We start from the raw sequence: 22,627 nt of genomic DNA, 5'->3' as shown, positions 1-22,627 counted from the left end.
GGTAAAATATAATATTATTACGATAATTTTTACCTATAACTTCTACTTCCAACAGTTCCCAACATATTACTATGAATTACAATCTAGTTACCATTGCTGATAATTATGAAAAATAAAATAAAAACAATCAGCTGCTTCAGAAAGACGTCATTTTCTTGTAGTGCAAGTTTATTGGTGATAGCGTCGCGAGCTTACCACAAGTTTTAGTTAGCGATAATGTGTGAAAAAATGTAATATTTGGGGAGCTTTTCAATGCAATTGTTCACAGAAAGGTAGTTTAACAGTTCTGAAACTCGGAAGTAGTGAAATCTGGTGTAAATATGCTTTTACAGCGTAAAAAGAGACTGTCCGGGAAACCATGCAAGTGTCTTTAAATCCGGACATCATTCTAAAGCTTTGTTATTTATCTATGTAAGTGACTATTTTGAAAGTGAAACTGAAGAAACTTGATAATATCATTATAAGAAATGTGTTTAGTGTTCAGAATGCCTTTAATGCGGAAAAAAAACTCCATTTTCTGGCTGTATTTTGGATCCCTATCAGCTGGTTGGATATATCTGGGCTGCACTTGAGGTAAACTATGCGTTTATATACATATTTTTCATAATACTATGCACCATAGAACACAAGAGAGCATGTAAGTGTTATAAATGTGATAATTAATTCGATAAGGGATATAAACCAGTTTTATACGGATATTTCACAAAATAAAACAACTGTCCAGATTTTGATTCCAAAGTGTCCGGATTTAAGAACAAAGATTACTTCAGGTGTCCGGATTTAAGGACAAGACATGCTTTTGTATTTTAATGATTTTCATAGTATAATTGTGATTTTTACCTTTAAATTATATATTAAAACAATAATCTGATTTAAAACTGTTTGTAACATAAGGTGACTTCATTTAAATCCAAAGCAAACATCTTAAAACTGAAGTTTAAACAATTGTCCCTGCTTAAGCGTCCGGGTATTGATGCAGCACGGTACTGTTGATTTAAAAAAAATCAAGGAATCCAACGAAAACAAAAATAAATCTGAAATGAACATGAACAAGTATCAGCTTAAGATTTCAATCCGGCTACTAGATGGTAGCGGTGCCTAGAGTGGGTCGGAATGAAAGCTTCGAACATCAGAACAGGTATCATTTTTATTATGCACACATTGAGCCTCCCACGGATTTGAACGGGCCAGCCGGACCGAAAGCAAGGCAACTTCGAGCACACAGAGGAAGAATGAAAATATTAAAATAAAAATTTATGAATTTGTGTTCTCCATCGTGTTCTCTTCTATTTCTGGGAGCTTCTTTTTCAAATTCAAATCCGAACGAAAATCGTGTCATATATATAATACCCATCATCATTCGGTGATTGAATCAATAAAGTAAATTATCATCTATTAGCATAAATAATGTCTTAATTTAATAAAATATGATGTTTATTTGTTTATTGGTTATGCTGAGTAAGGCGTTTTTTGGCTCTGTGTTTGACTTTGGGCCATTCGTTGTTCACTTGTGGGGGCTTGTCTGGAGAAGAAATTTATGAATATCTGTTCGTAAGTTCATGTTTAAACTCAATCCGCTCGATTGTTTATTGTTGTTGTCGAATTGACAATTTTCTGCTTAACGGAAATCGTTTCGCGTGTCATTCCCAATTCCAGTCGAGGCCATTCTCAAGACTTCTTCTTTCCTTTCCGAGGATACTGTTGTACATTAATTCTTCATAACGCACCAACTAAGGGGCCATTCACAAATCTCGTGGTCATTTAAAAGGAAGGGGGTCGGTCCATACGAATTTTGATATTTTTGTGTGGATAAAAGACCACGAGGGGATTGGTGGGATGATCTAAAAATCTAAAAATATGAACATGTGGTTCATGGATGGCCCCTAAACGGGCACAGCAGTCCAGTGCATTCCATTCACACTTCTTTCGGACAAGAAATCACAGCAAGCCTTGTTCGGGACAGTTGCCGAGTAGATGGCTCAGCAGTCCAGATGATTCGATTCGATTGTTATTGTTCAATTTTTTTTTTCCTGCGCCATTGCCTGCGGTTCTGCTTTCGGTATTGAAATTTAAACTCAGCCACTCGTTGGAGTTCCTATGGCAACAGGCAGAGGTGAAATCTGGACAATATCATCATCTCATATCGTGTTAATAAAATGCATGATTACTATAAATATTTGACGTTTTGTTTACTTTTATCCTCGACTTTCTGTGGAGCACTGAGGGGTTGGTGGACATGGGGACGATCGCTGCCGGATGGTTTGCGTTGATCAATGGATATGATTCAGATCAATTCATTCAGCAATTCCTTGGCGACCAGCTAAGAGAGAAAGAGATACGTTTTTCTGGCATGCTATGATACTCAGATGAATGGAGGAATGCCAGCTTACGGCTAGTAAGATATCAAACGATTTTGATAAATATTTTTAAGTTGGCAACATAATAAAAAAGTGTATTTCATCAATGAGTTAATCAAATTGAAAACCGCGATAACTGCTTAACTTCAGTCATGTAGAAAACGAAACGACAGAGCCCTATCTCCTTTAAGAAATCCAAACTAAAAAAATCAATTTATTCTTCAATATTGGGCTGATAAATTATTTTAATTGTGTTTCACATACTGGGGACTAATTACTACACTGACTGGCATTGCACTATGGGCCAGGGACGCAATCTGGTGGGACAAAATTAATAACTCCATAACGAGGCGTTTCCGGCATTTAGTGTCTTCGGCAAAGTTTTTTATAACAATGAGGACCATCTACTGACATAAACGAATAGTTCGTAAATCAACAATTCTGAAAGCTATTCTACTGGTCTTGTTCTTCTAGGCATAGAAAAAGCATTCGACAGTGTTTGGCATTAAGGTTTGATCGTAAATTTAAAAAACTTCAATTTTCCAACATACATTGTTAGATTAATTCAAAGTTATCTGTCAAATCGTACACTTCAGGTAAATTATCAGAACTCCAGATCTGAAAAACTTCCTGTTAGAGCTGGTGTTCCCCAAGGCAGCATTTTGGGACCAATATTATACAATATTTTCACATCTGACTTACCTGAGTTACCTCAGGGATGTCAAAAATCTTTGTTTGCGGATGACACAGGCCTCTCCGCCAAAGGACGAAGTCTGCGTGTCATCTGTAGTCAATTGCAAAAAAGTTTGGATATTTTTTCTTCATACTTGCAAAAATGGAAGATTTCTCGTAATGCTTCCAAAACTCAACTAATAATATTCCCAAATAAACCAAAAGCTCTTTATTTGAAACCTTCAAGTAGACATGTTGTCACGATGACAGGGGTTCCAATAAATTGGTCAGATGAAGTAAAGTATCTAGGGCTCATGCTAGATAAAATTTTATTTTTATAAAATCACATTGAGGGCATTCAAGCCAAATGTTACAAATATGTAAAATGTCTCTATCCCCTTATTAACAGAAAATCAAAACTTTATCTTAAGAACAAGCTTTTGATATTCAAACAAATTTTAATGCCAGCTATGTTGTATGCTGTACCAATATGGACTAGCTGTTGTAATACCAGGAAAAAAGCTCTCCAGAGAATTAAATTTTGAAAATGATTCTGAAGCTTCCTCTCTGGTATAGTACCAATGAGTTACATAGAATATCCAATGTTGATACATTGGAACAAATGTCAAACAAAATAATTTATAATTTCAGGCAAAAATCGTTGCAATCTTCTATTCCACGATTAATGCGTAATATGTTTAGGTTAAGTAAATTCAAAGCGTTTTTGTTTTTCTCTTATAAGCAGGTGAAATCAACTCACCTGTAAAAAATCTGAACTGCTACGGCAAATGAAATGTAATATGTCGTTAACAAAATGTTAATAAAATCTTACCAAATTTACCTTTTTTACCAAATTAGGATGATAGTGTTGTCTAATAACACAGAACACCTAGATATAAGAAATGAATGTAATGTTTGGAATGATACTAATAAAGAAATTAAAAAAAAAAGTAGTTCGTAAATCATCCGCATTGGTGACGCCACAATCTAACTTTTTACTGTGACGTTGTAGAAAGAAGAAGTTGTTAATTTTGATAAAATAAACAACTCTCTCGAAGGCGTCAAAATTCCACAGCCTAATTTTTTCAAGTTATTGGCAAAATAAGACCAAATTTGTGGAAAAACGATTTTTTTTTATCGAATTTGATAATTTCCTTCAGAACCATGTCATATAATATGTTTTACTGGTGAAAATATGACAATCACAAATTCTGGTGGAAAAAAATAATAATACGACGCTTAAAAATTAAGAAAAAAGGAAAAACTTGAAAAATAGAGCGATTTTTAAACATTAATATCTCCAAAAGCGCAAAAAATCGCAAGCTCAAATTTTCAGGCAACGAAGAACAATACTAGATGAAAAGGATGCCATAATTTCACGCCAAAAGACACCAAATGCCGGAAACGCTTCGTTACCGAGTTATAAATTTTGTCCCGCCAGATTGCGTCCCTGGCCCATTGGGCATTGATTTAGCCTAGACATTAACAGTTTGCACGTTCGTTTGAGAAACGGATTGTAATAGAAGAAATCTAAGATACTTTTCGAAAAATCTTTATTATTTTTACAAAAAACTAGATTGCTTAGAATTATGAAATATATTGCAAAGTATGATTTATCTTATTTATATATAAATAAAATGGGTATGGTGTTTGTATGTCACGAGATCGCTTGGGAACGGGCTAACGGATCTTAAAAAATCTTCCATGTGTACAGTATCGGACATATAAAATGCACCAAAGCCGTTTTCCCATATAAAATGGTCAACTTCAGAGGGCTATATCTCCACCGTATCTCAACCGATTCTTTTCATTTTTTCATTCAAGAACTACAAATTATCTTAATTTTTGATAACTATTGAAGAAGTTGGGCTTCGTAGCCGTGCGGTTAGTGTCACCGAGGCATTTAGCCGCATCGTGCTAAGGAGTGTGGGTTCGATTCCCGCCTCAGGCCGGAAAACTTTTCGACAGGAATGTCTTCCGACTGAGCCACTGGGCGTTGCATGCTAGTCCGTTGTCTAGTGTGGTGCTTCCTTCAAAGGGCAAATAGCCCACTGGAAGCATTAACGTGTAGTGTCTTTTTTTAAAAAAAAAAAAAAAGTTGAAAGAAAACTATTGATTCAAAAGTTACAGATAGGTTGAATTTTGACATAAAAAATGCACCAAGGCACGAAGTGGTGTAGCAAAAAATCTATGGGTCGAATCATCTTGGTGTCTTCAGCGCATTTGTTCATTGAGTGATAAGGACCAAATGCGCCGAAGACAGCAAAATGGTACGACGTGTAGTTTGTCTGCTACATCACTTTTTGTCTTGGTGCATTTTTTATGTCAAAATTAAACCTATCTGTATCTTTTGAATCAATAGTTCTCGCACAACTTTCTCAATAGTTATAAAAAATTGAGATAATTTGTAGTTCGTCAAAGAAAAAATGAAAAGAATCGGTTAAGAAACAGCGGAGATATAGCCCTCTGAAGTTGACCATTTTGTATGGGAAAACGGCTTTGGAGCATTTTATATGTCCGGTACTGTATGTTCTTAAAGTGTTCCGACGTGTTTGTGTATATAAAATGAACATGATATTAAAGGGGAAAGTCGAAAAAAGGGAGTGAAAAGAAATGTGATTTTGTACTGGACGTTTCTTGACGGTTTTTTTATCAGCCTACTGGGTGGCGAGACAAAGTTTTCATTAAAAATGAACTTTGTGGATAATCAATAAGCTAAGACAAAACAGCAATCTGAATTTCGGCTCGAAAAGGTGAGTCCTCAAAAAATACAGTCTCGAATACTGCCCATAACTGCATAACAGTCACATTCGAAATTTTTGACAAATCGGAGTTAATACCATGGAGAGTCATCAAATGATAAATACTTTTGATCGGCTTCAGGACATTTCGTCGAATGACATTTGGTCGAATGACGTTTGGTCGAATGACATTTGGTCGAAAGTACATTTGGTCGAAAGGACATTTCGTCGAATGGACATTTGGTCGAATGGCTTTGGAAAATTTATTTTTATCGAATGATGATAAGTTGAACGGAATAATTTGGTAAAAGTGATTATTGTTTCCTAAGTGTTGCAAAGTTGATGAGATAACGTTTTGCTTTGAATAATCTGAATCATTAACTGTTGTTGAATAAATAATGGGACATTTTATGTAGTCTTATTTTTAAACTCAATACACATTTTTATTTGTAATTTGAAGTTATGCCAAAATCTAGGATTGCAATGATTATTCAAATGTATTTTTTAGTAGTTATTTTGTACATTGACTGAAATATTTAGCTCTAGTGAATTAATTATTCTTTTAAAATATCATCATTCTTTGAAATACTGCACAACAAGTTGTGTTATTACTCAACGATGTGGACATAATGTTTTCTTTATTTATTATTCTTTTGAATTATCATCGTTCTTCGTAATGAAGATTAGCTCATCTGATGGAAACAGTCGGAGAGAGTGCTCGGGATCTTTCTTTGAATTCCAGGTCTTGCAGCTCACGGTTGTGAGTAATAATTTTGAATGCGGAAATCAGAACTCTACTTATGGCCAATTGGCTTATTGTGACTTCCAGCTTAATAATAATCCTCAAGCAAATATATGGCCTTGCTGACAGTGTTGATGACTTCGGGTGAATAACAGTTGTTTGCAGTAGAAGTTTGGATTATAAAATATGAAAACTGTGCTAATTCTATGTATCGGGTAAGAGAAGACGAGTTGACTAAGGTGAAAAAAGTTGGCTTGTTCCCATTTAAGATCAGCTTATCTTGAATCTCAGAACATGCCTGAACGAAAAAGCAGCATGAAACATAAAAAACCGCAAGAGGTAGATTGATACATTAATGAATGTTTGCCCTTTACTGGCATAAACCAGATTTTGCTGGTATGTCTGAAACATAGTTTTTTGAGAACTTGTAATCAGAAGACACAGTGTGTTTGTTTGACAAATTGAGACATGAATTTGCGAAAAAATACGCGTTCTAGTGAGACTCGAACTCACGACTCCGTGTACGCTAGACCGGCGCTTTAACCAACTAAGCTACAGAACACCTTATGATTCTGCGGAATAGAAAGCCAAACTGAACCCGAGTACTAACTATAAATGCATCTCAAAACTAAGTAGATTGATACCTTGGAAGAGCGTCCATCAAATTGATTATCAAAGTTTTGCTAATCGCATATAGATTGTTTGTAAAATGGCTGATAATTTTTCAATTATTCAATCACTCTTGCATTAGCGACAAAATGCTACATACTATTTAGACTCAAGCACAATTCTTTCCACAAAATGTCGGTTCGACCAAATTTCATTTGCTTTCTGTTTCAACTAAACCTTTTCGACCAAATGTCCATTCGACGAAATGTCCGTTCGACCAAATGTACTTTCGACCAAACGTCATTCGACTAAATGTCATTCGACCAAATGTCTTTCGACCAAATGTCATAGATTCACTTTTGATCAACTTACTGAAATCTTTGAGTTTGTTCTAGAAAATTCGAAAAAATACCAAGTTGTTTTGGTAATTATAACCGCATAACAGTCACATTGAGATTATAAATGAGCCTCGTAATGCAAAAGCAATGAAATTTCTATCAGAATTATTTTCTGACTATCCACCTAGTAGAATCTATGACATTTGGTCGAAAGACATTTGGTCGAATGACATTTAGTCGAATGACGTTTGGTCGAAAGTACATTTGGTCGAACGGACATTTCGTCGAATGGACATTTGGTCGAAAAGGTTTAGTTGAAACAGAAAGCAAATGAAATTTGGTCGAACCGACATTTTGTGGAAAGAATTGTGCTTGAGTCTAAATAGTATGTAGCATTTTGTCGCTAATGCAAGAGTGATTGAATAATTGAAAAATTATCAGCCATTTTACAAACAATCTATATGCGATTAGCAAAACTTTGATAATCAATTTGATGGACGCTCTTCCAAGGTATCAATCTACTTAGTTTTGAGATGCATTTATAGTTAGTACTCGGGTTCAGTTTGGCTTTCTATTCCGCAGAATCATAAGGTGTTCTGTAGCTTAGTTGGTTAAAGCGCCGGTCTAGCGTACACGGAGTCGTGAGTTCGAGTCTCACTAGAACGCGTATTTTTTCGCAAATTCATGTCTCAATTTGTCAAACAAACACACTGTGTCTTCTGATTACAAGTTCTCAAAAAACTATGTTTCAGACATACCAGCAAAATCTGGTTTATGCCAGTAAAGGGCAAACATTCATTAATGTATCAATCTACCTCTTGCGGTTTTTTATGTTTCATGCTGCTTTTTCGTTCAGGCATGTTCTGAGATTCAAGATAAGCTGATCTTAAATGGGAACAAGCCAACTTTTTTCACCTTAGTCAACTCGTCTTCTCTTACCCGATACATAGAATTAGCACAGTTTTCATATTTTATAATCCAAACTTCTACTGCAAACAACTGTTATTCACCCGAAGTCATCAACACTGTCAGCAAGGCCATATATTTGCTTGAGGATTATTATTAAGCTGGAAGTCACAATAAGCCAATTGGCCATAAGTAGAGTTCTGATTTCCGCATTCAAAATTATTACTCACAACCGTGAGCTGCAAGACCTGGAATTCAAAGAAAGATCCCGAGCACTCTCTCCGACTGTTTCCATCAGATGAGCTAATCTTCATTACGAAGAACGATGATAATTCAAAAGAATAATAAATAAAGAAAACATTATGTCCACATCGTTGAGTAATAACACAACTTGTTGTGCAGTATTTCAAAGAATGATGATATTTTAAAAGAATAATTAATTCACTAGAGCTAAATATTTCAGTCAATGTACAAAATAACTACTAAAAAATACATTTGAATAATCATTGCAATCCTAGATTTTGGCATAACTTCAAATTACAAATAAAAATGTGTATTGAGTTTAAAAATAAGACTACATAAAATGTCCCATTATTTATTCAACAACAGTTAATGATTCAGATTATTCAAAGCAAAACGTTATCTCATCAACTTTGCAACACTTAGGAAACAATAATCACTTTTACCAAATTATTCCGTTCAACTTATCATCATTCGATAAAAATAAATTTTCCAAAGCCATTCGACCAAATGTCCATTCGACGAAATGTCCTTTCGACCAAATGTACTTTCGACCAAATGTCATTCGACCAAACGTCATTCGACCAAATGTCATTCGACGAAATGTCCTGAAGCCCACCTAGTATGCGTTATGAGTTGTACAAAATATCAGTCTCAAATAAGCACTTTTGAGCTCCTAGTAATTTTTAGAAATTTCAGTTTCCTCTCATACTGCCATAAAATGCACACTAGGTATTCCGGCTTTAGGACATTTCGTCGAATGACATTTGGTCGAATGATGTTTGGTCGAATGACATTTGGTCGAAAGTACATTTGGTCGAAAGGACATTTGGACGAATGGACATTTGGTCGAAATGCTTTGGAACATTTATTTTGGTCGAATGACGTTTAAATGAACGGAAATTTGGTTGAAATGTTATTTTCAAATAGTTTATTGAAAGATTATTTGGTAAAATTGAATATTGTTTTCTAAGTGTTGCAATGTTGGTGAGATAACGTATTCTTTTCATCAAAAACTGTTGTTGAATAAAAAATGGTACATTTTATGTAGTTTTATTTTAAAATTGCAAACAGTTGTTTATTTGTAATTTGGAATAACACCAAAATCTAGGATTTCGATGATTATTCAAATGAACTTTTAGGAAGTAGTTTTTTTATACATTGACTGAAATATTAAGCTCTAGTGAATTTATTATTCTTTAAAAATATCATCATTCTTTGATAAACTGCTCAACAAGTTATTAAGTTTATTTCATTACTCAACGATGTGAGCATAATTCCGGGTCTTGTAGCTTACGGACTTGAGTAAGATTTTTGAATGCAAAAATCAGAATTAAAACGGGCGGGAAATGCTGCTGTGGAAAACCTTAATGGCGAAGTGAATAAATTAGGTGTCTGTAGTTCTGCTTATGATGAATTATCTTATTGTGAATTCGAGCTAAATAACATTCTTCAGGCAAATATATGGCTCTGCTGACAGTGTTGATGACCTTGGGTGAATATCAGAGTGTGCAGTAGAAGCATTGAATTATTGAAAATGAAAATTGTGCTAATTCTATGTGTCAAGTAAGGAAAGACAAGTTGACTTAGGCGACAAAACTTGGCTTGCTTTCATTTCAGATAATAAGCAGCATGAAATGTTAAAAACGCAAGAGGTTGATCAATATTTTGGGAGAGCGTCCATCAAATTGAATAACAAAGTTTTGCTAATCGCATAGAGATTGTTAGTAAAATGGCTGATTATTTATCAATGTTTCAACAACTCTTGTATGAGCGACAAAATGCTACTCTCGACGATAGTCAGACTATTTAGATTCGACAACGCTCCTCTCCACGAAATGTCGGTTCGACCAAATATCATATGCTTTCTGTTGCAACTAAACCTTTTCGACCAAATGTCCATTCGACTAAATGTCAGTCGACCAAATGTCATAGATTCAGGTATTCCATTTACTCAATGCCTACTTTTGACGAATGTTACAAATATGCAGTTATGGGCAGAATAATGGAATAAATATTGAGATATAGGTGTGTTTAACCTGAACTGATAGTTTAAATTCTGTTTATTTGCCTCCAAATGAAATGTAAAGTGATTGAATTGTATACCATTATTTCAACAGGGTTCTCGAAGTAAATTGATAAGTAGGATGCCTTTGTATACACATAACACAATTACAATAAGAACGTTTTAAACCATTAAAAATGTATCAAATCAAAGGAAAATCATAGCATTAACCAAGAGTTATGTCCAGTCTCGAGTTGCGTTCTGTGAGTGTAATCGAGAGTATATGAAAATGTATTATTCATTCCGAAAAGGTATTTTTAAATAGAAAAAATGTGTTAGGCATGATGCATCAAAAAAAAACTAAATGCAATAGATTCCTGCTACTTTTTTTTAAACTCCATTACTTTTTTATAGTTTTTCAAAGCTTAACACTACATATACGGAATGTATGAGAAAAAGGTTTGCATATAAGCTTTATTCAAAGTGGAAAATTTAGATATCAGCATTTTTCTGCCCCGCGTTATATGATTAATAAGCATTGATTAATGCTTATCTCTTAACTAAACTCATTTTACATATATTTGAATTTTTCAGAATAGCAGAATAGCAGAGCCTATGTTCTGCATATCCAACGAACAAAGTTTGTTTCTATCTTTCCATCAAAACTGATAATTTACGAAAAATCAACAATTTTTCGGTTGGGAATATTTTTTTCTGCCAGAACTATACCACAATGATTTCAAAATTATTTGCTTATAGGGATTTTACGCCAGTTACAGAGGTAGCGGCTACGGGTTGAGGAACAAAAAAATCGTCAAAAAATAATGGAAATAAAATACACATAAACATTGCTTAAAATACGCTAAAAGCAGCATTGCCACTATTATTGGACACACGCTATCGCTGGATCTATGAACATATCAAACCTATAACAAATTTAAATCAAAATTGTTTTGTTTACACAAATGTTCTTACCGTTTTGTCTCAAACTCCGAACATGACTCAAAAAACACTCGATATCCAATAGTGATTTTTCTAGAAAATTCGTTTCAACTCTTCTGTGATCCAAATCCTACCTCATTGAAAAGTTGTGAAAATATGAATACAAATCTTTAAACAGCTACTGTTCGGAATTTGAGACAAAACAGTACTCTTAAAAATCATCAAATTAAGGATAATTTATTACACAAAGAGGTCGTGCATAATTTACGTTACGCTTGTAGGAGAATGGAGGTTCAGATGAACTTGACAATTCCACCAAAGTTTTGAAAGTCTCCTACAGAACATCATACCAAATTTAGCTTAGATTTATTTATCCACGATATTTCCCTCGATAATTACAGGTAATTAATTTATTTTTTATTTTTTTTTAACACAAGAACAAACTACAATTATGTTTTCGCAGACATTTCGCTTAGTTTTCATAGATGCTTTTATTGAACCGCCTACTGATATCAGAAGCAAAAAAAAAAATCGTAACCTGAATTTTAGACACTGAAAAAAATCCGTGAACAAAAAACACCGTGAACTAGACAATGTTTAAATTAATGTGTAAACAGTTCACGTTTTCTAAAACTTCTCTATAAGCGTGTATGCACCGAAGTAGGCTAACAAATTTCTTCTAATTAGGTTTTTTCGTTGTTTTATTCTCTATCTTAATGTCTGTTACACGTAAATACTAAGTTCATAATATAGTTATAATTTGTTTTTATGCACAACAATCATCCTTGCCGTCTAAATACAAAAGATGCATCATCTATGAATCCTTTAGAATCGAAACCAACCACGAAACCGAACTGGATAGATGTGTTGACATCGGTTCTGTAAGGGCACCTGCACCGGTGCCAGAGACCAATTTGTCAAATGAGCATGAGCGCCTTCGTACGGACTCACGCCGCATCTGAACCGATTATCGCCACCTTTCGTTCGTATATGTAAATCACCTTAAAAGCTTTTACGAGAATGCACCTGTATCAACATGGCCTGCTGAGTTGCCGGTTCACATAGTTCGTGCATGTCCGTCCTCGCTAGATATGTATTGAAGTGCCTAAACAGCTGAGCGCATCAAACACTGCAGTTGCTCCATTCATCGCGATGAAAGATACGCATCTCAAGAGCCCATTTGAACGTTTGACAGTTAGAATTCACGAATCTATCCTTCGTTTCGCTAACAGGGATCGACCGTAGGAATTACCGTTCTTCTGAGCCCTTTCGTTCCTCATATCCATGAAGTGTAGCCAAATTACCTCTAAACCACTTTGCTTGCTGCTATTTTCGGAGTAAGACAATGAATGACTCCAATAATATGCATTCAGTTGGAGCAGTTCCGGATAAACGTGACTCGGATACTCTTTCATGCTCTTACGGCCTTTTGACGACACACGGCTACCAGTAGTGTGTGAGAGATGAGAAATGCGAAGGTAATAAAAATAAAAATTACTTTTATGTACATATAATTTATCTTAACTACCTTCTTGACGGCAGTTCACGGGAAAGGATCTCCTTCGTAACGCAGTTAGAACAGAACTTCCACCTTTTGGTCGGAGGCCTGATGAGGGGCTGTGAAATGCGCACATGCATAATTTATTAATTTTAAGTGAAAATTTTTCGAAATTCGTTTCGTTCGGCCAGTTAAACATCTCCTTCCTCTCGTTTCCTGGATAAAGGCATACAATAGCTTACATTTACAACCTGTTTATGGATGGAGCCAGAGTTTTACAGCTCTATTTGAGAAACAGGAGAGAGGCACTTTGTGGATGAGTTTTGTATGTGAGTCAGACGCCAGTGGAGGCTATAATCACTTCTGGGAAATTTAGTACTACTTAGATTGCTCTAAAGTGATCAACTCAGAGGTGGTGTGTGGCATATTCAGCCAGTTCCTTTTTGCAAGTCCTCATAGAACATAGCGACATATAAAAGTAGTCGTTCGCTTCATCATCGACCGCCGGGAAGAGCTCTACCGTTGTGCGAGAAATCGGCTGACACTTGTTATAAAAACACATGGAAACGCTTCAGAGCCAAAGAGCATCAACAAATCAATCTAAATCATTCGCTTATTTGCTAAACAATCGTGTGTGAGGTCCTCCAACTCTAAGCTGTAGCGGTGATGCTGGATGTTGATCGTCCACACGCTTTTTCCTGAGCCCTGAGTTGGCGATCGTGCACCCTGATAAAGCACGCGATTGCGGATGTTTGTTTACTGGGCAGCACACAGCAAACCCGTTAACATCATAAAGTCTGTCGAACACGGCTTAAATCGGTATAAACATAAACTATCCCCGTTCAGAACAGCGAGATAGTGGTGGTGAACTTTACTAGTGTAACGCATCGACCTGCTGTTCGAACACAACAAATTATTCCAATAATTCCATCGCCCAAGTTGGGATATCCTATTTTGGCACGAAAGTCACGTTCTCGATGTGCAGTTCCCCTGATGTTCGCAGCCCATTTGCTACTATTTTATTTTCGGTTTATGAATGAAGCTTCTTTTAATCGCCGTAAAATGTGTGCGTATGTAGCTGCATTACGTCCATCCATACAGTTAGCGTTATGCTGACTTGGCACAAAATCCTGCAAACAGTGCAGTGCATTCGAGTCGGTCATATTAAATGCATGTCGCCCGAGCAAGTTTTCGTATGATAAGCAAACCGGGTCGTCAAATTGAATGCAATTCGTCAATAAACACGATTCAGCCAGACTGGCGTTTATGACAAGCAAACAGTTGACATACTGACAAGACTTGATTTTGCTTTAAGCTTTGGAAATGTTAATGGGGTACAATAGAAACATTATTCAATGGTTTAGTTTTGTTTTTTTTTTTCTGGACAATTTTTAAACAGAAACAAAATTGTGATACTGTTTCCCATGTATTTTTTTTTATTCGAATAATAAGATTTCTGTTTGCACCATCAAAAAAGCTTAATCCTGAAATTGTTGACATTCAACACATGATCTGTTTACTCAGAAAAACGTTGCCTATTCCCGGTAGAAATAAGCATTCAAAATAGGGTAGTGCTACTTTTCCCTTGAGTGTTGTTTGACAGCTCTTCTATTGCCGTTTCTCCGAAAACCTCTTTCTTCCGAGTGGCTCATTTCCCTGCAAAGTTTTTGGCATCCAGTGCGTTGTCGAGAATAATCAAACTTCTCCTACTTTTGATTACTTTTCGTTTTTATTTTTATTATATTTTACTAACTAACTACTGAAAACTGTTTCTAGAACCTCTCTAAACTGCTTCACTTTTTGGGGATATGGGTCATTCAGGAACATGGCATACGGGGAAAGGGTCATTCGAGAAACTAGATCTTATGCAACTGACATTCGGAGAAAAGTAGTACAAACGTCAATCTGAGAGGTACGATTATTGTAACTTATAATTGAATGCGATGATAAAACTACTGGAAGTATTAAAAGTTCATGATTTATAATATCAAATGAATGTGTTACAGACATTTTTGCAATTTCTCATCGTAATAGGCTGTTTTTCATCATGCCAATCTGTCATGAAACGACCTACTTTCCTGCACTGAAGTATGCAGAGCGGGAATAGTCATTACGCAAATGAAACCAGTGCTGAAATGATTCATTACGCAACGCTTTCTCATTACGCAAATGTTTCGAGTTGCGTAATGAATCATAACACAATATTTTTTCAGAAATTGTAAAGTAATGGTGAATGCATTCCGATATAATTTCTGATACCCTCATGTGGTCTTCTACGAAATTGCAAAAAAGGTTGTACGTAACTCGTTGCAGAACTTGATTTTTACAGCACTCGTCGTAATATCCTACGGGGTTTAAGCCATGTGAAAAATACTTAAGCTACTCTGGTAAGTTAAGTCCGCTGTAAATATTTCTAATTATAACAACGATAACAGTTATACTCTAGTTGATAACAGTTTGACCTACTATTTGAGCGTTTAAGTAGGGTTTTCCATGCTTTTACGATATTTTCAATATGGATTATATTGAATTTTTCAGTCAAAAACTTTAAAACAAGATTTCTTGAGATTCCTCCTAGGGATTTTTTTTTTAATTGGCTCAAAGGTGTAGGATGACCTCAGGAATCGAGCCCTGTTCTCAGATTTGCAGGACATTTTTTTTCATAATAACGGTCGGTCGGGCACCGTGAGAGAATTATGCTGTCGTTGGACATGTTTGATTTTTGAAAGAATTTCAGACAGGTATACCCAATCAATTCATCAAAGATTTTGCCGAGAAGGTCGCCAAGAATTTAACAAAAAGCTGCCCAAAAATATTTGAAGCAGTCACCAATCTGCAGCCCTTCTCAAGGTTTTGTGCGGCCCGCGAGCTGGTTTTAATTATAAGTGCGACGTGACCCGAATGTTCGGGTACACCTTACAGTCTTTCAACATTTTTTTTTTAGCAGTATGATCTTTATTGAACATTTGAGAAAAACAACTGAATTCAAATCTTACTTTTTTTTTGTTTACTCAAGACTTTAAAATATTGTTCGAGTCTGTAAATTTGTAAATTTCATGACTTATTGAAACCTGGGTAGTCTAAAGCTTCTCAAATTTTAATAGCTGAGGTAGTCTGAAGCTTAATCAAAATCTTAAAACTTTGAAGAACTTCAGAAGTTTTTTTGGCTTCTTATTTTCATGGGTTTTTTATGACATTGAAGTTTTGTTGAAATTAGTTTTTTTTACCTAAATTAGCTTCAAAAATTCAATACCTGTTGAAGTGGAATTTTGTGTGAGGGTTATATCGAAGTTTCTCTGCGATCGAGTGTTTTCCATGCCAAAAAAACAACATGTAGATATTTTATTTGGTAGTGAAATTTGAACAGATTTGAGAATGGGATATTGAAAATTTATTTCAATTTGAATGTTGACCTTTTAAATAGATTCCGGATTGTTTATAGCCATACATTTTGTTAGGTCTGAACACTCTCAAATTTTAGTAATGATACTATGCCCCAAAACCTGAAGACCCTCATATTATTGGAAACTGGACTTTTTGAGGTTCCTTCGAATACTTTTAAAATTACATTATTGCATACATTGCGGTCCGTGCCATGTTTTGAGAGCATAAGTCAGTATGGCACGCATAGTCAGTACGGCAAAAGACCATTGATCTGAAGGAACTGGCCGATTATTCATTCATCAGACATTTGCCATGAAATTATTAGGAATCTCACCGAAAATTCGCGGAGAATGACTGGAAGAATTCACTATGAATCTGAAAATATTCATACAAAATTTCGTCAATTCTCATAAGGACTTAGTCATCATGGACTAGTCAAGCTAGTAATCCAAGCAAGGCTTCTCCAAGAATCCGCATCAGTATTTCCAAGAATTAGCCAAACAAAAATTCCTACTGAATCTGTCCAGATTGCCATTAGGAAACCACTTAGAACTCTTTTCGATCTATAAAACCATTTCACTCAGCTTTTACTAACTGCTAGGAAATTTCATATTCATTTTGCAGCGTTTGGTGGGACAATAAGAGCGCAAGTCAATCCAAAGCCGATGATAGGAGGAGTAATGGCTCAATAGTCTATGCTGACGACGCAAACGCCATGGGGAGGAAAAATAGGATGGACTGGGTGTTAGGTAAATGGTAGCGAAACAAATAGTAAAGCCGTTAATGTATCATTTCCTAACTATTCAACAAAACTGAGCGTACTACATGACTCCTTCGAATCTGTTTAATATCTCCAGCCAAAAATTCTCAAAGTATCTCACAAGAAATCGGTACAAGTTGTAAGTAAAATCGGCCAAAAATCTTTCAAAGAAACCAAAGTTTGTTAATACAGAAACCGTAAACTACCTTCCGATAACCTATAGTCGTAGTACTCTTGATTAACTATATTTAGCACTATATTTATATTAGAGTAGGGGAATCAGGGGCATAATGGACACGTTGAGCAAATGTTCGTTTTAAAACCAAAAAATGACAATGTTTTTAATTTACCCCCGGCTAGTTTTCAAATTTGATGTTAGTACGACGTGCTACATTCATAAGCCTCGTAGGATAAATTTACGACTAGTGCTGTAAAGATCATCATTCTGCAACTTGTTCCGTAATAGTAGTTTACGGAACAAGTTGCAGAATGATGATTTTTACAGCACGAGTCATAAATTTATCCTACGAGGCTTGCCGAGTAGGATAATTACGACGAGTGCTGTAAAAATCGAGTTCTGCTACGAGTTACGTACAACCTTTTTTGCAATTTCGTAGAAGACCACTTGAGGGTATCAGAAATTATATCGGGATGCATTCACCATTATTTTACAATTTCTGAGAAATCGTTGTGTTATGATTCATTACGCAACTCAAAACAGTTGCGTAATGAGAAAGCGTTGCGTAATGAATCATTACAGCACTGGTTTCAGTTAGGTAATGACTATTCCCGCACTGCATACTTCAGTGCAGGAAAGTAGGCCGTTTCATGACAGATTGGCGTGATGAAAAACAGCCTATTACGATGAGAAATTGCAAAAACTACTACTACAAAACATACCAAATCCGAACTCATCGTTCCATTGATTTAATTAGCTACTTTATTTTCAAGTTAAATGTATGACAACTGTTAACAGTAGATGATCATCTGATTCTGTATTTAAAGTATGGTTAATAAAGCAAGGTTATTGCAAATGGAATCAGAACCGCTGTAAATCACTGAGCGCGAGTTTTTCAGCAAAATAGAACGCGTTTGGTCGAACATATTCGTGCAAATTCCAAGTCTCTCTATGAAATGCCAGAACAAACTTCAAATTACATTTTTGATTTGAAAACTTTTTCGGGAGTTTTGCCGTCGTATTAAAGAAACAATGACAATAATGCTCTCATTTTGTAAAATAGCACATTGCTTTATCACAACGCTCTACGTAGGGATTTATTGCCACCGAATTAACACCAACCCATCAACTCTACCCTTTTGTCATTCTGTTTTGACAAGTGCTTAAGAGTGATAACAAAAAACCTAAACGTTGATTTATATTCTAACTAAACTCTACCCGGAAGCTCCGACGAAGTTGAAGAGTACAACTGTAACAAATATACTAATCTCAGGCCAATTTCAGTGTCACGTCCACATTAATTTACATTTCGAATGAAATAAAAACCGACCCACTCATTATCAACCTTAACAAATACTTAAGTATAACCACGCGCAGACACCAGTTGCTTGTTCAGATGATAGCGCCACCAAGAAATGTTAGCGCTTGTTAGTAATTTGTATAACTGAAATTAATTAAGTGTCAGATTTCATGTAAGCGCCTCGTATGTTCACCACTGAAGCTCTCTTATCAAAATAAAGCAGTAGGCTATGTGTGGATAATCAGTCGCCGCTCGTGTAAAAACACTAAATATTTTTGCCTCTTTCTGGCACAGATGACCTTGCCCTTATCACGAACACAGACAGTTTATATGACGTTTAAAGATGTTTGGCGTTAGCAGCATTATAAGATGAGTTCAAGAATCGAAATATGACATCATTCAACCAATTTGACAAATTGGGAAGCTTGATAGGCCTTTTCTTCTCACGAGACGTTTGAAATAAGCTGATTTGGAAGCTCTTCGCCAATGTTCTTCTATGGAAATGACAGTCCCATATATGCACCAGTGTTCCTCCGTTGTAAACAAATTACGTACATGGATCTTCCCCAGGGCCCCAGACAGCCTGAATGCTTATACATTCGACTCTTTACATCTCGATGTACCGTTTTGCATCATATTCCGACCACTTAAGGCCAACAGCGACTTCAAATGCATCTGATACGCATAAATTGGCAGATATTTGTAAATATTTTAATTTCTTCACAAAGTCTAACTGTCAGCTGTTAGTTTTGCTGATAAAATTATTTATTTAAGCTTGTTCAGTATTGTTTTTACGTAAAAGTATGAAACAACATTTTGATTCAAATGCCGAGCACTGTGTTCATTCTGTCTCATATTCCGAACACCTTGATTCAAATTCCGAACAGTACGGAAAAATCATACTCAAATGAATAATTTTGCAAATAAAATCATCTGACCTAGTTCTACTGGCCTCGAACTAGAGAATCGTCACTACTCCCGAGGTATAGAATAGATTGGTAGACGTTTAAATTGAATTGCAATTGACTGCTATTTGCAGGCAATTTGATGACATATTTCAACGAAACATTTCAAGCAAATCGCCATACAATAACCGAGTGTTCGGAATATGAGTCTGTTCGGAATTTGAGATAAAACGGTACTTTTTCTTCTTGGCATTAACGTCCTCACTGGGACAGAGCCTGCTTCTCAGCTTAGTGTTCAAAGAGCACTTCCACAGTTGTTAACTGAGAGCTTTCTTTGCCAAAGTTGTCATTTTCGCATTCGTAGATCGTGTGGCAGGAACGATGATACTCTATGCCCAGGGAAGTCAAGGAAATTTCCATTACGAAAAGATCCTGGATCGACTAGGATTCGAACCCAGACACCTTCAGCATGGCTTTGCTTTGTAGCCGCAGACTCTAACCACTCAGCTAAGGAAGGCCCCACATGTTCTACATCTCAATATCTCTCTCAATGTCGATGATTGCTTCGGTCCCTTCATTCTGCAAACGATTTCATTTTCCATATCTCCTCTTTATCTCAAAATCTCGATGTGTTACTGTTATTTATTTTGTTCCAATTTTCTCTCTATATGTCGATATGTACAAAGGTTACTAGACCAGATTTAAGTAATTCAGAACAATTTGGAAACTCGAAATGAAGTTAGTTTACTATTTTCCTAGTAACGGAGTGGTTTTCAATCTTGTGTTCATTAAATTAATGTTCTTTGCCTCGATCTCTCCCTATCTTGATGGTCCCTTCGGTATCGAGATGTGGAACATCTCGGCATCAGGGACTATTATTTTAGTAAGTAATCAAATTTCCTAATTTACCAAACGTTGTTTCCATGGGCGATCAATGTTTCTTCATTTTAGCTAATTAAAAAAACAATTAAACATGTTTTTAAACATGATTTTATCATTCAGAAAACAAAATACAGTCACAAGCGATAGGTAAAATATAAAACTTGCAACATATGCATTTTCAAATGATTTAAAAAAAAAGATCAATGTTACCCCGGATTATGGTAGTCGATATGAATGTATATTTCAAAAGGGCGTAAATCGAAAAATCATTTTTATCAATTTCAATATAGTCACTTGCTCATTTGCACTGAATAATCATTTTACAATCTTATTTTTTTGCAGGCTGCCGGAATCGACCTGAAGGAAAATCTAGCAGCAGGTGGTGCACCATGGCCTTACCCATCCGTTTATCACCCGTACGACGCTGCCTTCGGTTACCCCTTCAACTCGTAAGTTTTAATTAAATTTATCAATATTTTACGTCATTCCCTTGACTGATTCCAACAATTGTAAGTTTCGTTCTCTGCCGCGTTCGCCTAATGGTCCATTTCCTCCGTGTTTTGCCCTTGGGTGGTATGGAAATTTGCTTGGAGTGCGTTGGCATGAGGGGCGCAACACCACGCGACTCTGTTTTGTTATTCAGCGACCAAAGCCAAAGTCTGACAGGAAAAATCGAGAACACATGTTTCCTCCTCACAGATTCATGTACTGTGATTAATTAATTTCCTTTCGTCGTAGTGTCATTAGCGTGCGAGAGAGACATGGACCAATTTCTCATTACGAAATTACGACAAATTTATGAAGATGTTTCGCTTGTCAAAGAAAGAAGTGGATTTCGTCAAACACTGCAGGCATCGATTTTCAATGAAATTTAGAGCACGGCCGTCAAAGATGGACCAAAGTGTATTATATCTATGATCAGAGAACGAAAAATAATGTTTTGACAGTCGGGAAGACTGTGTGATCTTTGCCGAGTTGTTTCTCTTGAAATAGAACAACCTGATGACAAATTTATGACTGTTGTGGAATATTCTGGAGTGTTGCGTACCTAAGACCGACTCGCGGTCAGTTGCCGAAGCCGATGTTACGCTTCATTGGGAGTTTCCACAAGTACGTCAAACACTCCAGATGACGCCCTTTGATCAGTTCGCACTGGTAACGCGTCTCATTGCTCCTTCATTACTTCCTGTCGCTACCATGTGGTTGATAACTTCTTCGTGTAATGATTGATCTCTTGTTTGAGCTAGTGACATATCACCGAACGACCGGTGGCACGTAGCGGCAGTCTTTCCTTAGAAAACACTTGTTAAAACAAAATATTTACCCTTTCACTAGCGGCAAAGGCAGTCTACGCAAGGCAAAGTAGGCGCTGAGTGATTTACCGATTTGCCGCAATATCGCACTGCCATAGCACGCTTCGATGGTAAGTAAATTGCGTGGCGCACTTTGTTCATTTTTTTGTTGTATGCTAATTCAACTAAGAATGGCAACCAAAACTTATTGTTGTGTAGGAACCGAATACCTACATACAAGGACAGGAAATGTTAACTTTTTCTACACTGCTCGTCGTTTTGTTCCATTTGCTTGTTCGAAAATGGTTTGACAACGACAATGCATGTGTCTTTTCACCGCGCTGACATTTGGCTTCGCTTCGCTTCGGGGTGACAAACGAATAGTCGCGCATCAAAAGTGTCTTAATTATAAGGCTAATGTATTATTTAATTTAGATATTTATTCATACACACTCATATGCTTGATAGACCGTATGGTGCGATTGATGTCGGATGCAACAGCGATCGTCATATCGGTGATGGAGCGTCTGCTTTCGGTCAGCAATGAATTATTGATGGAATTAATATTTGATTTTATATTCAAGCCAGGGTCACTTCCAGGTAATGTCGCACTTCTTTTTTCATTCGAGCAAACACAATCGATTGATTCTCCATACTATAATCGCGACGAATCATCTTCATTTTGTTGCATTGTAAGACAGTTTGTATGAAATCAACTGTCTTTTTGTTATGCTTTATTTGATGACAATTTTACTTTTTTATTCAAAAAAATAGTGCATTTCCTTACAATGTAGCTTTGAACATAATCAGTGGGTTAACATTGATCAGAATGAACTCATAAAAAGTGCAAATCAATATTTTTCGGTGGAACTTTTC

At 36.0% G+C, this 22,627-nt stretch overlaps 1 protein-coding gene across 1 annotated transcript in view; it reads left to right on the top strand.

Annotated features, from left to right (window-relative positions):
- Positions 1-22,627, top strand: part of LOC5569248 (homeobox protein caupolican) — a 160,434-nt gene that overhangs the window by 115,007 nt on the left and 22,800 nt on the right. Inside the window, exon 3 of the mRNA XM_001658344.2 lies at positions 20,802-20,908. Coding sequence (XP_001658394.2) covers positions 20,802-20,908 — 107 coding nt within the window. The remainder of the gene's footprint in view (positions 1-20,801; positions 20,909-22,627) is intronic.

The sequence above is a fragment of the Aedes aegypti genome, chromosome 2 (assembly GCF_002204515.2).
Source record: "Aedes aegypti strain LVP_AGWG chromosome 2, AaegL5.0 Primary Assembly, whole genome shotgun sequence".
NCBI classification, from domain to species: Eukaryota; Metazoa; Arthropoda; class Insecta; order Diptera; family Culicidae; genus Aedes; species Aedes aegypti.
Note: the sequence above shows the minus strand (reverse complement) of the source record. Positions and strands in the feature narration are given on the sequence as shown.